We start from the raw sequence: 14137 nt of genomic DNA, 5'->3' as shown, positions 1-14137 counted from the left end.
TCTGGATAAGGAAAGAGATGTTTGAAATTATACAGTGTGCCACAATGACTAGGAGCCCCTTTCAGAATGGTGTACCACCATTCTGTGGAGACTTGGACCATCATCCAGGCCATATTTGTTGTTAGTTGCCTATTAGAGCCTCTTTAATGGAGTCACTGAAATCCCAGGAGGGTGAGCCATGATTCGGCTAAGAAAGCTCATGATGAATGGAGTCCATTTGTGGGAGTGTGTGAGTGCCTGGCTTGTCCCCAGCAATACTCTGCAGAGCTATCTTCTGGAACTCAGCATGCTAGGACCTGGGACAGTTTCCATCTTTGATCTGTCAGGAAGATTAAGCAGAGCCCAGTCTGCAGCTGCAGCTGCAACCTGTGGAAACATGGGAGATGCCTTCCAGTTGTATTTATGGGGAATGTGGGATTTATTTTGACCTGCTTTGATGAAAACGGCTCACAAGGAAGTAACAGAAATACATTAGTTAACGTTGAAAAAAAGCTAGTTTTGATATTTTGGAAAAGTGTTGTTCAAAGTATTGACCATGTAAATAAGATAATGATTCAAGTTGGAATTTTACGTTTACTTTTATCTCATTCAGTTTTCACAGACTGGGGTTGCTGGGTCAGAAGTGCCCTTGCTTAGTATCATTGCAAACTTGTTAATCCTGAAAGCCTTACTGCTGGGAAGCTGAGATGAGGTCATTTTTTTGTTTGCTTTGATCAAGGAACAGAATATTGCTTTTTGGCGCTGAATCAAGAAGCCTTAGATTTAAACATCCTTTTGTTTGCTTTTCTCGGTGAAATAACACAGGAACAATGTGAAGGTGACTGAACTAAATATATGTATCTTGATGCTGTTGACGCTAGGGATCCCGGATAGTGCTATAGAAAGGGGAAAGGCGGGCCCTAATGCCATGATGATGCAGGGATTTCCGATTATTTGATTGTTAACCCTGTTTTTGCAGAGAAAGATAAGCATAAATAGTACAACTATAACAAGAAAATTGAAAGAATCAAGACAATGTAGATGGGAGGGGAAATATTAAGCTAACACAATCTTCCTTCACCTCTCAGAGTCTTCCTGTCCCAGACAAAATAGAAATTGTGACAAGCAATGACCTGTTGGATAATGAGAGTTCATTGTTCCAGACACAAGTAGGAATATTCACAGTTCTGTCTATGTTCTAATATTGAATTAGCTGTGTGGAGTTTTATTTAAAGAACAATTAAGGGCAATAGTAGATGAAATATTAACAACTCCTTTTAAAGTGAGTTGTGTCTAAAGAAATACCATCATAGATACTGCCTTGGGAAAGTGCCTCTGTCCATGTTGAACCAAATGCAATTTCATGGATTATCTCATTTCATTTTAATAACCCTCTGGGTGGTGGTATCATTATCCATCATCATCATCATCATCATCATCATCATCATCATCATAAAGCCTAGCCCTCCCTGCTCTTGTGGCTGGCAAATGCTACATAGCTGGAGAATTTAGGAGGATTTAAATTGTACTAAAATTAGTTCAGGGCCATTATGGTATCATGGTAATTGGGATACAAGTATCTGCAATGATTTCTTCTGACTCAGTTAGGTACAGGCTTCTTCAGTCACTTACCTGTCTGAGTATGTCACTGTCTTCTAAGCTCTGTTGGTGAACAGTCAGGTAATTCCTTGCTCTTGAGTTGTTAGGAATAGTGCTCTAATGAACCTCCTTGTAATCTTTATATGCATTTATGAATATTTCCATGAATCTTTGATGTAGCGTTTTTCTCAGATCATGGTTATTAATTTCCCCTCAAATGGATGAGATTTTGACATTAATTGCTCTGAATTTACAAATGACTGTAAACTGACATTTACAGCAAATTGGGACCAATGGTAGTCTTTGTAGTATTAAAGATTTTAGTTTAGAAAAATAATATGGGATTATATGTAGGGCTTTCTATATTTTATAGGGAAGGAAATCCTTCAACATTGTAAGTAGTAATCATGGGCCATTTTATAAGTTTTTCCATTTTTGTTATGTTTTCAAAAAGCTATTAATGCTTTGTATTATATACTTTAAATATTAGCATTGCACTACTGAGCTTATTAGTTTTAGTTACTGTTTGTTGATTTTCACACCTTTTCCAAGTCAATAATAGTTAATCTGTAATAATCAGTTCTGACTTTTCTTTTTCAGTTATTTATCTTTTTTTGGTCTGCATGCCCTGTAGTTTGTCAGACCATGAGTGAGCTTAACAATGAAAAGTGGCTTACAGTGTCTAGCACAATAGCTAGAGTTGCTGTTACTAAGTGACTACAAAAGGCTGGAAGTGAAAGATAAAAAGGGCTAAGAGAAAGTCAGGAGCATTATAATTTGATAAGGGCATAGGAAGCATATTTTCTGTAAAAATAAACAGGGCACCAAACTATAGTGGGAAATTACCAATACGGAGTCAGGTAGAAATATAAGGGTATTTAATAGGGAAAAGCCTTACTTACAGAGGGACCTAGCCAGCCAGCGTGTACAGCAGGTACAGCAAGTACCAAAGAGAAAACGAAAGCGAAAACGAAGTCACCCTACATCCCCTGACCACGCCCTCGCAAGCTTGTGAGGGTGTGGTCAGGCACACCTGTAGCCAGCCCCTAAGTAGGCGTGGCTACAGCTTCCCCTACAATTCCCCTTTTAGTCTAAAAGAGTATTAAAACTTAACAGTTTAAAGTATCCAGAATTAACAGTCATAAAGGTAAAATATAAGAAGCGAAAACGAAGTCACCCTCATCCCCTGACCACGCCCTCGCAAGCTTGTGAGGGCGTGAGCCAGCCCCTAAGTAGGTGTAGCTACAGCTTCCCCTACACCAAACTCCATAATACAGAGACATACACTTTAATGTAGCAATGTTTACTGTGGTGGAGAGAGCCAGGGGGACGCCCGGAAGCAGGAGACCGGAACACGGAGCGCAATGGAAGACTGGACAGAACAAGTCCACTCAGGCGCAGAGCATCCAAGGGCCTGCTTGTGAGAAGTGAAGCCCATGAGGGGCCTTAGTGTGTTTGCCCCTGTGTGGACACTATGTCTGTGCTCTTGGCTTATTCCAAATAAAAGAATCACAAATATTCCAGTAATGCATTTCAAATTTTACCCCGAGTAGCAGGAACTGTTGGGAAGGCAATAGATACATTTCCTTCATTGTTTACCTTCATCCAGTCTTCTTTATGTTTCTATTACAGCTTTTAATATATTTTAAAAAGCTTTTTACTGTCTGGTTTTAAGAGTTTGAGGGGAGACTTACAGAGCCTTTTCAGATGTAATTTAGATCTTTAATAAATTTTAAATTGACTTGGTAATGACAGCTTTTATTCTAGATATTGATTGCACTTTAGTAATAGATACATTTCTTTCTTCCAAAGACTCTTTAGCATGCTGAGCGATTTGATAACTACGTTAGTTCCTTTACAAATAGGTACATTTATTATGGCACTGTCTGAGGGCCACACATAGTCTTTTGAATGACTTAAGCTAGAAAAATACTGTCAATATCTTAGTTTTACAGTCTTTGAGCAATATGTTGGTAGCTATTTCCTAGAAAGAGACAATGAAAACTTAATTTAAATCTACATACAAGTAAATGACAGAAGACAGATGAGAGCAGTTTAGAATGGAAATCAATGACACCACTTCTGTGATTAAGATGTAATCATAGCGTCAATAAGCTACACCCGTGGGGCTAGTATAGTCCATATTGTAGGACAGGTTCAGTTTGGTGGTTTGGCAAGGTAGCTTTGATTTGCTTTACTCTACCATGCCCAGGAAATAGATCATTGCACCTGTTACTATATTCTGAATAAATACAGGTTAATGAATATTACTAGTCACACAAAGCAGTCTATGGCTACTGTTTTCTCCTAAATTATTGAAATTTACAAAGTGACTTATACATTTTAATTTAATAAGTTATTTTTATTTGAATTCAATTGTTCTTAACATCTTGATTAATTTTAAATATCAAATGGTTGTTAGTAAAAATGCAGCAGAGGTTGGGGAGATGGGCCACTAGGTAAGAGAACTTGTTGAGCACGCATAAGGACCTGAATTCAAATCCCCAGAAACCACAGAAAAAGGCAAACATGGAAACATGCATCTGTAATCCCGGAAGTGTAGGTGGGCAGAAACAGGAGGCTTTGGGGGCTTGCAGACTGCCAGCCTAGCTCCAGTTTCAGTGAGAGACCCTGTCTCATGGAAACAAAGAGAGCAACGGAGCAGAAGGCCCAGTGTCATCCTCTGGACTCTCTGTGGGCATCACACACAGACACTCACAACATATATACCACACTCTTGTTCATATACATATACACACTTGTGAACACATACATGCAAAATTAAAAGAAACAAGAAATCCATCCTAGGAGTGTTTCTCATTAAGATATGCCGTCTTTTCTGTATCATCATTTACTCTTGGCCTTTCATTATAGGTTTTCAACACATACTCCAATGAAGACTATGACAGAAGAAATGATGAAGTTGACCCTGTGGCTGCATCTGCTGAGTATGAGCTTGAGAAGCGTGTAGAGAAGCTGGAACTTTTCCCTGTGGAACTGGAGAAAGGTACAACAGGACTCCACTGCTTGCATCTTCGTGTCTCTCTGCTGGTAACATGGAGTGGCTTTTCCAGACTTCCTAAGAATTGAATAAAGTTGTATATCTCCTGAAGTTTACCAGATTTCACAAAGAGTTGGTGTAGATTTTGAGTAGCTAATTTATTAAATAACACCCTCATCTCTCCAGCTCCCAAACAAGTCAGTTGCTTTATCTGGCTGGGATGGTGTTTCAGATAGGAGATGAGCTGCCTACTTTTATGTCAACTTGACAGAAGCAAAGTCACTGGAGATTAGGGAGCATCAGTTGAGAAAATACCACAATAAAATGGGATATAAGCAGGCCTATTTAATTAATTAATATGTGATGTGGGAGGTCCCAGCCATTGTGGATGGTGCCATCCCTGGGCTGCTGGTCCTGGCTTCTCTAAGAAAGCAGGCTGAGCAAGCTATGATGAACAAGCCAGTAAGCAGCTCCCCTCCATGGCCTCTGCTTCAGCTCCTGCCTCCAGGTTCCTGCCCTGTGTGCATTTCTGCCCTGACTGCCCTTTGATAATGAACAGCAGTATGGAAGTGTGAGCCTAATAAAGCCTTTCCTCTCAAGGCTTGGTCTTGGTGTTTTGTCATAGCAATAGTAACCCAAACTAAGACAAATTGGTACCAAGATCATGGTGTATTGCTGTGACAGACCTGACCATTTATTTTTGGTACTTGCAGGGTGTTGCATTCAATCTGGACTTCCACAGCAGTATATCTTAGGGAACAAAGAAACAATGATACACCTCTTTTTTATTTTTTTAAGGAAGTAAGAACAAAAGCAAATGTATTTCTGGTATTACTATGCCATTTTCATCAGAATGGTTTTGAAACTACGAAATGTCACTGATTTCTATCATCAAAAAAGCATAAAGTTTAAGAACTAAAACATACTTAGCAGAAATAGCTATTTAGACCTAGCCCCCCAAGCTAAGGGAATCTTTTCCCATGGAAACAGGATGGTGGGCAACCTTTTCCAGGACAAAAGAAAAAATAGCCTCTGAGGGTCGGTAACTGATGATGCTGACCAGATAAAGTACATGGTATTAGAAGACAATTTAGTTTACTACTGCTTTTAAATTTAATCAGTTGCCCTAATAAAAGAGCATTACTTATAACATATTACTTATATGTTCTAAAGTAGAAAGAACTGTTAATGAGTCAGGAATTTCATAGTTTCCAAGTTGATTTTCCTTATGCTTCAACACCCTTAGTGATGGTGTAAAGTGTAGCACTACAGGGATTAAAATTCCACTTGTGCTTTTTTTTGTCTCTGTGTTTATTCATCAATTAAAATTATAAAACCTAATGCAGAGGAACAATACCAGCACATTCTCCCATTGGCCCGGCAGAATTCAAAGGTGCAGTGCTGAGACGAGATGCAGCCACTGTCTCTTGGCTCTTCAGTTGTAGGCGAGTTCTATTTAAAAGTGCCAAGTCATTTTTGAAACTGAGCAGCACAAGCCTGATGTGGCACTCTTCCTGTCATCCCAGCACACAGGTGGCAGAGGCATCTGAAGTTCAAATCCAGCTTAGGCTGTTGAATAAGATTAGGTTCAGAACAGCACAAGGCAAATGACAAGACAGGGAGAAACTATAAATGCAACAATATACATGACACAGAAAAGAGAAAATAGAAGCAGTAATAGTGCATCGTTTTTCATCTCATCGACTAGATCCAACCCTTGACAATCTTGACTAAAGGCAAATTAGCAATAGGTAGTAAATATATGCAAATGAACAGCATGAGAGCTGTTGGGCACTGAATTTCTCTGGCACAAATGATGAGTACCTAGAAATGATTTATTATTTTCTAACAATGTGAATCATCCAAATCAATGTAACATATTGGTGAGTTGCCACAACAGCAATTGGAATGATGTCTATTATATAAAACATGGAATCATTTCATTAGAAGGATATGGATTTTACAGGTAAAACATGGAAGTGTTTCATAGCCAGATGGCTTCATGACACATAAAGATTACACAAAACCAGTGTTGTTTAGACCCTTTTGTATCAGATAAAATGAAGGAAAACTCTGACACATGCCATCAAAAAATCCTGTTAAGAGATTTACCCAAAACTAATATACTATTAAAAAATGAAGGCTATAGTACCAACTCCAATTAAGAATTGTAAGTGATTTTATATCTAAAGAGAATACAGAAAATGGATTTTTTAGACATGAAAAAAAAGATAGTCCTTTTTTAATAGAGTTAACTCCATACAATTTTGAGGGAAGTCTGTAGTCATTTAAAAAGATATTTGGTAAAATTTAGGTTAAAAAACTGTATAAATTAGCATGTGATGGGTACTGTCTTATGAATTTTGCAAAGTAGAGATCACAAAACCAATGGAGAATTCTATCTTTAAGTTCAGGAAGTGTGGAAAATGCTTCAACTATAGCCAGAGGACAAACTTGGAATGCCATTTAAATTAAATCACCAGTATAAAGAGCAAAAGATAAAGTTTGCCAAACACCCCTTTTGCTAATGTATCCATTTCCCTATGTGGTGAGTCAAGCTTCTTTGACTGAGTTACAACACCTGAGATAATAGCTTACAGGCAGCTGATTTTAGACTATGGTTTCAGTCTATGGCTGTTGACCATTGTTTTGGAGCCTGTGGTGAATCAGTAGAGTCAAGTGTGTGACAGAGGAAGCTGCTTCCCTCTTGACAGCCAGGAAGCAGAAAAGAGGGAGACCAGTGATTGAGTTCCATGTATTCCCTTTAAGAGCACACCCTAAGTCCTCTATTTAAGCCCTGCCTCCTAAGGTACTGCCATCTCTCAGGGCCAGGCTGAGGACCAAGTCTTTCTAACACATGGCCCTTTAAGGGGACATGTAGCTGAATCCTAGTAGTATCTGTATCTATCTTTGAGATATAATTCAAATTTTAAAATATTAGAATTGGTAAGATAATTTGTGAAGGAAGAAGTCTGCCTCACGATCCATTAAAAATTAATAGATTTTTCCATTATTCATACTCACAGCTTGAGTAAAATGGGAAAATATTTCATTTATAATTAGCAAAATACTGATTACATTTATTACTTAAAATATCATATTTATTTATATTTTAATCTACAGAAAAGTCAACTGTTTTATTAGGTATGGTGACCCATTTCTGTAATCTGAACACATGTAAGGCTAAGGAAGGAGGGTCGACATAAGTTCAAGGCCAGCCTGAACTACCTAGTAGGTTCCAGACCAGACTTAAGCCAGCTGGTGGAATTACCATATTCCTGAATAGGAAGGCTCAGTACAGAATCAAATTCAGTGCAGTACAGATAGAACTTTCAACAAAGTTAATTTACAAGAGGATGTTGTGTAAATAATGATAAATTTTATAGAGAAAGATGCAGACCCAAGGGAAGTATGAAAATATGAAAGGCTTCATTTGCCAAATATTTCAATCTAATACAAAGCTTTGACAATCAGGACAAACTATACTGACAGTGGTTGGTCAGTGGAACAAGATAGAAAGTATTAATGTGAGAGAGAATTTAATATGCCACTAAGTTTGACATAACTCAGCATCTACCTGAAATACACAGTTGAGCACCTTCATTACATCATGTATGAGAAACTCTAAACACATTAAAATCAAATGCTAAAATGTAATGATACCATATTTGGAAAAAAATCTACAACAGTATCTATCACCTAGATTGGTGGGAATAACACAACCAAAATGGGAAAGTAGAAGTTAGAAGAGATAATACCAATTTGATTATATCCTGATATAGCTTTAACCTGATAAAGACAATTATGTCAGAAAAAAATCAATCAGAAAATGAAAAACTGAATTATAGCTAAAAGTTTATATCCATGATTCTCTAAGAATCTTCACAAATCATAAGAAAAAACAGACAAAAGTCAGTAGAGAAACTGGCATTTTACAGGAAATCCAATAATCCACAGTCCAGTGGATACAGGCTCAAATCTCACTGGCAGTGAAAGCAGTGTTATTTATATAAGAGGAATGACCTGAATGAAATAAATACGAGAAATTGCATGTATCCTAAGTACAGTGGGTTCCAATAGTCTTCAGTGGTCGCTCACACATTAGTGGATGTTCACATTCTCACACTGGGGAGATTCTTATGCCTGCAATCAAGGTGGACATGCCTTCAGCTGGACTCCACATCAAACCTCATTCAGGGGAGAATCCAGGAATCCAGGAGGATACTGCAGTGTTAAAGGCATTGAGAAACAAATGGAGTGTAAACATACAGGATCATCTAGATGTCCTTAGAACAAAGTTGTCATAAAGGCAGTTGCTAGTGACAAGTAATGTTCACAGAGGTCAATCCTCCTCTGAAGCACATTATGAATATAATAATAATTGCACAAAGTTATTTTAAATGCATCCTCTTAAATTTGTAGGTGAGTTTTCCTTTAATGACCCATAACTGCTGATTAGCTAGTAACTATTTTTTATGCTGCTGATAAATCATGATTACAAAGACTTTGAGGTTAGTAGAAAAATCACCTTGAATGTTAACAAAGCCTTTTTATTTTATTGGTGGTGAACTACATATGCTCATGGAAAGGACAAATGGAAATGTGAATAAGCACATGACTTGTAAGTGAATTTGAAATATAACTTTCAGTATTGCTTACAGGACCAATAAAATGGAGATAAAGGTGATTGATTGTTAATAGAGGTGTGATTTAATATACTGTGATATATCATCATGAAATATCATGCAGTCATTAGAAATGATTTAGGTCTATAAAAGTTTATCCATGAGGTATCATTAATTTTAAACGTGATGTTGAAAGAAATGAAGTCTCATGTGTGTAAAGGAAAGAAAAGCTAAATATACATGAGTGTGGGTATGCCTGTGTATGTTTGTATATATGTATAGGTAAGCCCATTAATGTATTTTTACTGATGAGTATAGGTGCTTGTATAGAATCATAGAGGATTGTTCTCATAAATTCAATCTTTATTTTTCTTTTGTTTTGCTTTTGTTGAGCTAGAAATAAAATGTAGTACATAGACATAGTTGGAAATTGCTTGACCACTGAGCCAACTTGAAGCTTCCTACAATCTTCTTAACATGAGTAGATGATATTTAAAATTATGATTATTGTCTGAGTGTGTGTTTTTCATGACTGAAACATTGCATAGGGTAATTGGAGACTGTTTTGAGATCCATTGATTCTTCTAGAACCAAACTATTGTCTTTCCTAGGACCCTGGTGGATTACCAACAGTGGTAGAAAAATGTCTGAAACTCCTGAATAATTTGGGGCCTCTTGATCTGTGGAGGCAAACAAATTATTTGTCCTGTGCACAGTAAAGAACAAAGCTAGAGGCAGCAAGCAGCCTCGATAGTTAGCTAGGCCAGCTGGTGCAGGAAAAGCTCTGTGCTCACTGTCTTCTCTTTCTCCTAGATGAGGATGGACTTGGCATCAGTATTATTGGAATGGGCGTTGGCGCCGATGCAGGGCTGGAGAAGCTGGGGATATTCGTCAAGACAGTGACAGATGGCGGCGCTGCTCAGAGGGATGGCAGGTGAGCTGCGGATGGTCTGTGACTTGAATCCCAGGGAACTGCCCCACAAGTTTCTGTCCGTGTGATTTTTCTTCTTTTGATTAAAAAAATTCTCAGGTGTGCAAGAATGTTAAAACACCTGGATTACTTTCTTATTGGTAGCAGAATATCTATGCAATCAATGTACATCTGTGTGTCTGCCTTTGTTTCTGTCCACCCGTCTACTTCCTCAGTGTGAAATGGGCCATGTGTATGGTTGAAGAGCATGTCCTGGGTAAGTTGATGTATAACTTTATTTCAGAAATGTACAAATGGCCAGACAGAAATCTCAGAGAAAGGCGCTGCCTTTGTTCCGACCATTCGGTTTAGCAGCTCTTACATGTAAATGTGCTTACCTCCTCTTTTCAGTCAACAGTGTTCACCCTTTTCACTTAATGGAAGCCCAGTATTTGTCTTTGGCACATTTGAATTGTCTTCTAACTCATAGAGTTCAACATGACCTTGTACTTTGGGATCATTGTTAACTAAAGTAAGAGAGTTCCTTGGGCAGAGGCCCTGTGGTGCTGGGACTGCTCACGTGGTAACTCTGTGCATATCTGACTGTCAGGCAGGTGATGCACAGCTTGTGTGTACCTGGTAAACGATGCTTCTCATCCTGGTGGACAGAACAAGAGGACAGATTTCATCCTGCTGTTTAGAATAAATGGCTTGAGGTTTAAAAGTTTGGGATTGTTTTTTTCTGAATTCTCCACTAAATATGTTGAGACAGCTGATGATCACAGGTAGCTGAAAGCATGGAAAGTAAGATCATGTGTAAAGGGATACTTCTGCAGTCTTAGGTTTTTATACATTTCATTCATCAAGAGACTATGTGTTGAATGCTTACATTGTGACATCAGTGATCTGTGCTCTGTGTATTTTAATTTATTTGCTATTGCTAATAATGTTGATTTAAAATACATTTTATTGCTTCTGTTGTGTATGGAAGGAAGGTAAAGTTTCTTATTACACCCTCAATTAAGTGCAGAGCCTGACTGTAAACCTGTGGTGTCTTAACTCAACAGTTAACATTTAAATAGTGTATTACAGTTTAACACGTAATTCATTTTCACAATAGATTTTAAAGATGTGTTATTGCAATACGTGTGTGTGTGTGTGTGTGTGTGTGTGTGTGTGTGTGTGTGTGTAACTTATAGATGTTTTTGGCATTTCTTATTTCAAGATGGTGATCATGTCAACGTTTTTATATACAGATTATCAGGAGTATCTCTGATTATTTCTCTGAAACTGATTAAATAATGATGAATTGCATTGGTATGTCTGCCATACAGTGCTTTTCTGCCCTTCAGAAACGTCATTCAGTGTGTGCCTCCTGGAGCAGAACTCCCAGATGGCAGCAGCTGCAACCCATTCATACTGAAGATTGTGATGTAATAGAATCTTCAATAATTTGAATGCCATAATTGCCCTTCAGTTTTTAATGCTTTTTGCACCCTTGTCCTTAACAGTGTATTTATTCTCTTAATTCATGTACATGTATGTGTGCCTGGGCCCCACATGCACGTGGCTCCTTACAGACACCAGAAGGCATCAGGTTTCCTGGAACTGGAGTCACAGTCAGTTGTGCTGTGGGTGCTGGGAACTGAACCCAGGCCGTCTGTTAAAGCAGTGAATGAGGGCCCTTAGCTGCTGAGGCAACTCTTCAGACCTTTTGCTTAAGCCCTCAAAAATGTTTACTGATCACCTGTATTTCTTCCTTTTAAAAGTCAACTATTTGGTTGTGTTTTTTGTGATTATTGGTGATTTTTTTGCAAGTCTATTCTTCATTGGTGTTGCAGTGAGAATCTACAAGAGGTCCATACCAACTACCTCCACTGTTTAACTGACAGAAATTTCTTTCCTGTTTCTCCATTTTACAAAAAAAAATGATTAAACACAACAAAGAAGATTAATTTGTAACTCTAAACTTAAAGTCTGTATTTCCTCCCTACGCTTAAATTTCTGTCAATATTGTTGCTTTCAAAATTAAGAGCCTACCCTGTGGTTCATGTGCCATTTCCTTCTTAGTCCCTTGGTTTATTTTTATTTTATTTTTTTTCATTCATTTATTTAGCTCATAAATAAAGTCATGCACAGTTATGATACACAATACAGTATGTTCACAATGGCATGGCTAAATTAAACCAATTAACATGTTGTATCACACCTATTCATCATTTTTGTTTTGAGAACACTTAAAGTATACTATCTCACAACTTTTAAAATATAGCATATTGTTATCAAACATATTTATCATGCTCTCAGTAGACCTCAGGACTTCACAGAGTCCATGCCTCTTGTCCAACTGCAGTTTTATATCCTTAAACCAGTCATTTCCCCATTGTTAAAATACCCACATTGAAGCCTAATAGCCACAATTCTGCTCTCTGTTCCCATATAAAGTTGAGAATTGTTCTTTCAAGGTCTGTGAAGAATTGTGTTGGGATTTTGATGGGGATTGCATTGAATCTGTAGATTGCTTTTGGCAAGATTGCCATTTTTACTATGTTGATCCTACCTATCCAAGAGCATGGGAGATCTTTCCATTTTCTGGTATCTTCTTTAATTTCTTTCTTTAGAGACTCAAAATTCTTATGGTTAGTTGTACCCCAAGGTACTTTATGTTGTTTGTGGCAATTGTAAAGTATGATGTTTCTCTGATTTCTTCCTCCACTAATGTGTCATCGGTGTATAGTAGGGCTACGGATTTTTTTGAGTTAATCTTGTATTCTACCACTTTGCTGAAGGTGTTTATCTGTAGGAGTTCCCTGGTAGTTTTTCGGGTCACTAATGTAGACTATCATATTGTCTGCAAATAGTGAGAGTTTGACTTCTTCCTTTCCGATTTGTATTCCCTTGATCTCCTTTTGTTGTCTTATTACTCTAGCTAAGACTTCAAGGACAATATTGAAGAGATATGGAGAGAGTGGACAGCCTTGTCTTGTCCCCAATTTTAGAGGAATTGGATCGAGTTTCTCTCCATTTCATTTGACATTGGCTGTTGGATTGCTTTTATTATGTTGAGGTATGTTCCTGTTATCCCTGATTTCTCCAAGACCTTTATCATGAAGGGGTGTTGGATTTTGTCAAAGGCTTTTCGGCATCTAGTGAGATGATCATGTGGTTTTTCCTCAGTCTGTTTATATGGTGGATTACATTGATAGATTTTCGTATGTTGAACCATCCTTGTATCCCTGGGATGAAGCCTACTTGATCATGGTGGATGATTTCTCTGATATGATCTTGTATTTGATTTGCTAGAATTTTATTGAGAATTTTTGCATCAATGAGGGATATTGGTCTGTAGTTCTCTTTCTTAGTTGTGTCTTTGTGTGGCTTGGGTATCAAGGTTATTGTAGCCTCGTAAAAGGAGTTTGGCAATGTCCCTTGTGCTTCTATTTTGTAGAACAATTTGAGGAGTATTGGTATTAGCACTTCTTTGAATTTCTGGTAGAATTCTGCGGTGAATTCATCTGGCCCCGGGCTTTTTTTGGTTGGGAGACTTTTGATGACTGCTTCTATTTCCTTAGAGGTTATAGGTCTGTTTAAGTTGCTTATCTGTTCTTGATCAATTTTGGTTAAGTGATAACTGTCCAGAAAATTGTCCATTTCCTTTAAATTTTCCAATTTTGTGGAGTACAGGTTTTCAAAGTATGACCTGAAAATTCTCTGGATTTCTTAAGTGTCTGTTGTTATGTCCCCCTTTTCATTTCTGATTTTGTTAATTTGCATGATCTCTCTCTGCCTTTTGGTTAATTTGGATAACGGTTTGTTTATTTTGTTGATTTTTCTCAAAGAACCAACTCTTTGTTATATTGATTCTTCGAATTCTTTTCTTAGTTTCGACTTTATTGATTTCTGCCCTCAGTTTGATTATTTCCCAGCGTCTGCTCCTCCGGGGTGAATTTGCTTCCATTTTTTCTAGAGCTTTCAGCTGTGATGTCAGATCTCTGGTGTGGGTATTCTCTAGTTTCTTCATGT

The 14137-nt window shown here is 37.7% G+C and overlaps 1 protein-coding gene across 1 annotated transcript in view; it reads left to right on the top strand.

Annotated features, from left to right (window-relative positions):
* Ppp1r9a (protein phosphatase 1 regulatory subunit 9A) overlaps window positions 1-14137 on the top strand; it is a 262450-nt gene that overhangs the window by 144132 nt on the left and 104181 nt on the right. Inside the window, exons 2-3 of the mRNA XM_035451403.1 lie at window positions 4453-4585; window positions 10018-10138. Of these exons, the coding sequence (XP_035307294.1) occupies window positions 4453-4585; window positions 10018-10138 (254 nt within the window). The remainder of the gene's footprint in view (window positions 1-4452; window positions 4586-10017; window positions 10139-14137) is intronic.

Source organism: Cricetulus griseus (genome assembly GCF_003668045.3).
Source record: "Cricetulus griseus strain 17A/GY chromosome 1 unlocalized genomic scaffold, alternate assembly CriGri-PICRH-1.0 chr1_0, whole genome shotgun sequence".
Classification (NCBI taxonomy): domain Eukaryota; kingdom Metazoa; phylum Chordata; class Mammalia; order Rodentia; family Cricetidae; genus Cricetulus; species Cricetulus griseus.
This window is presented reverse-complemented; position numbering and strand designations above follow the sequence as displayed.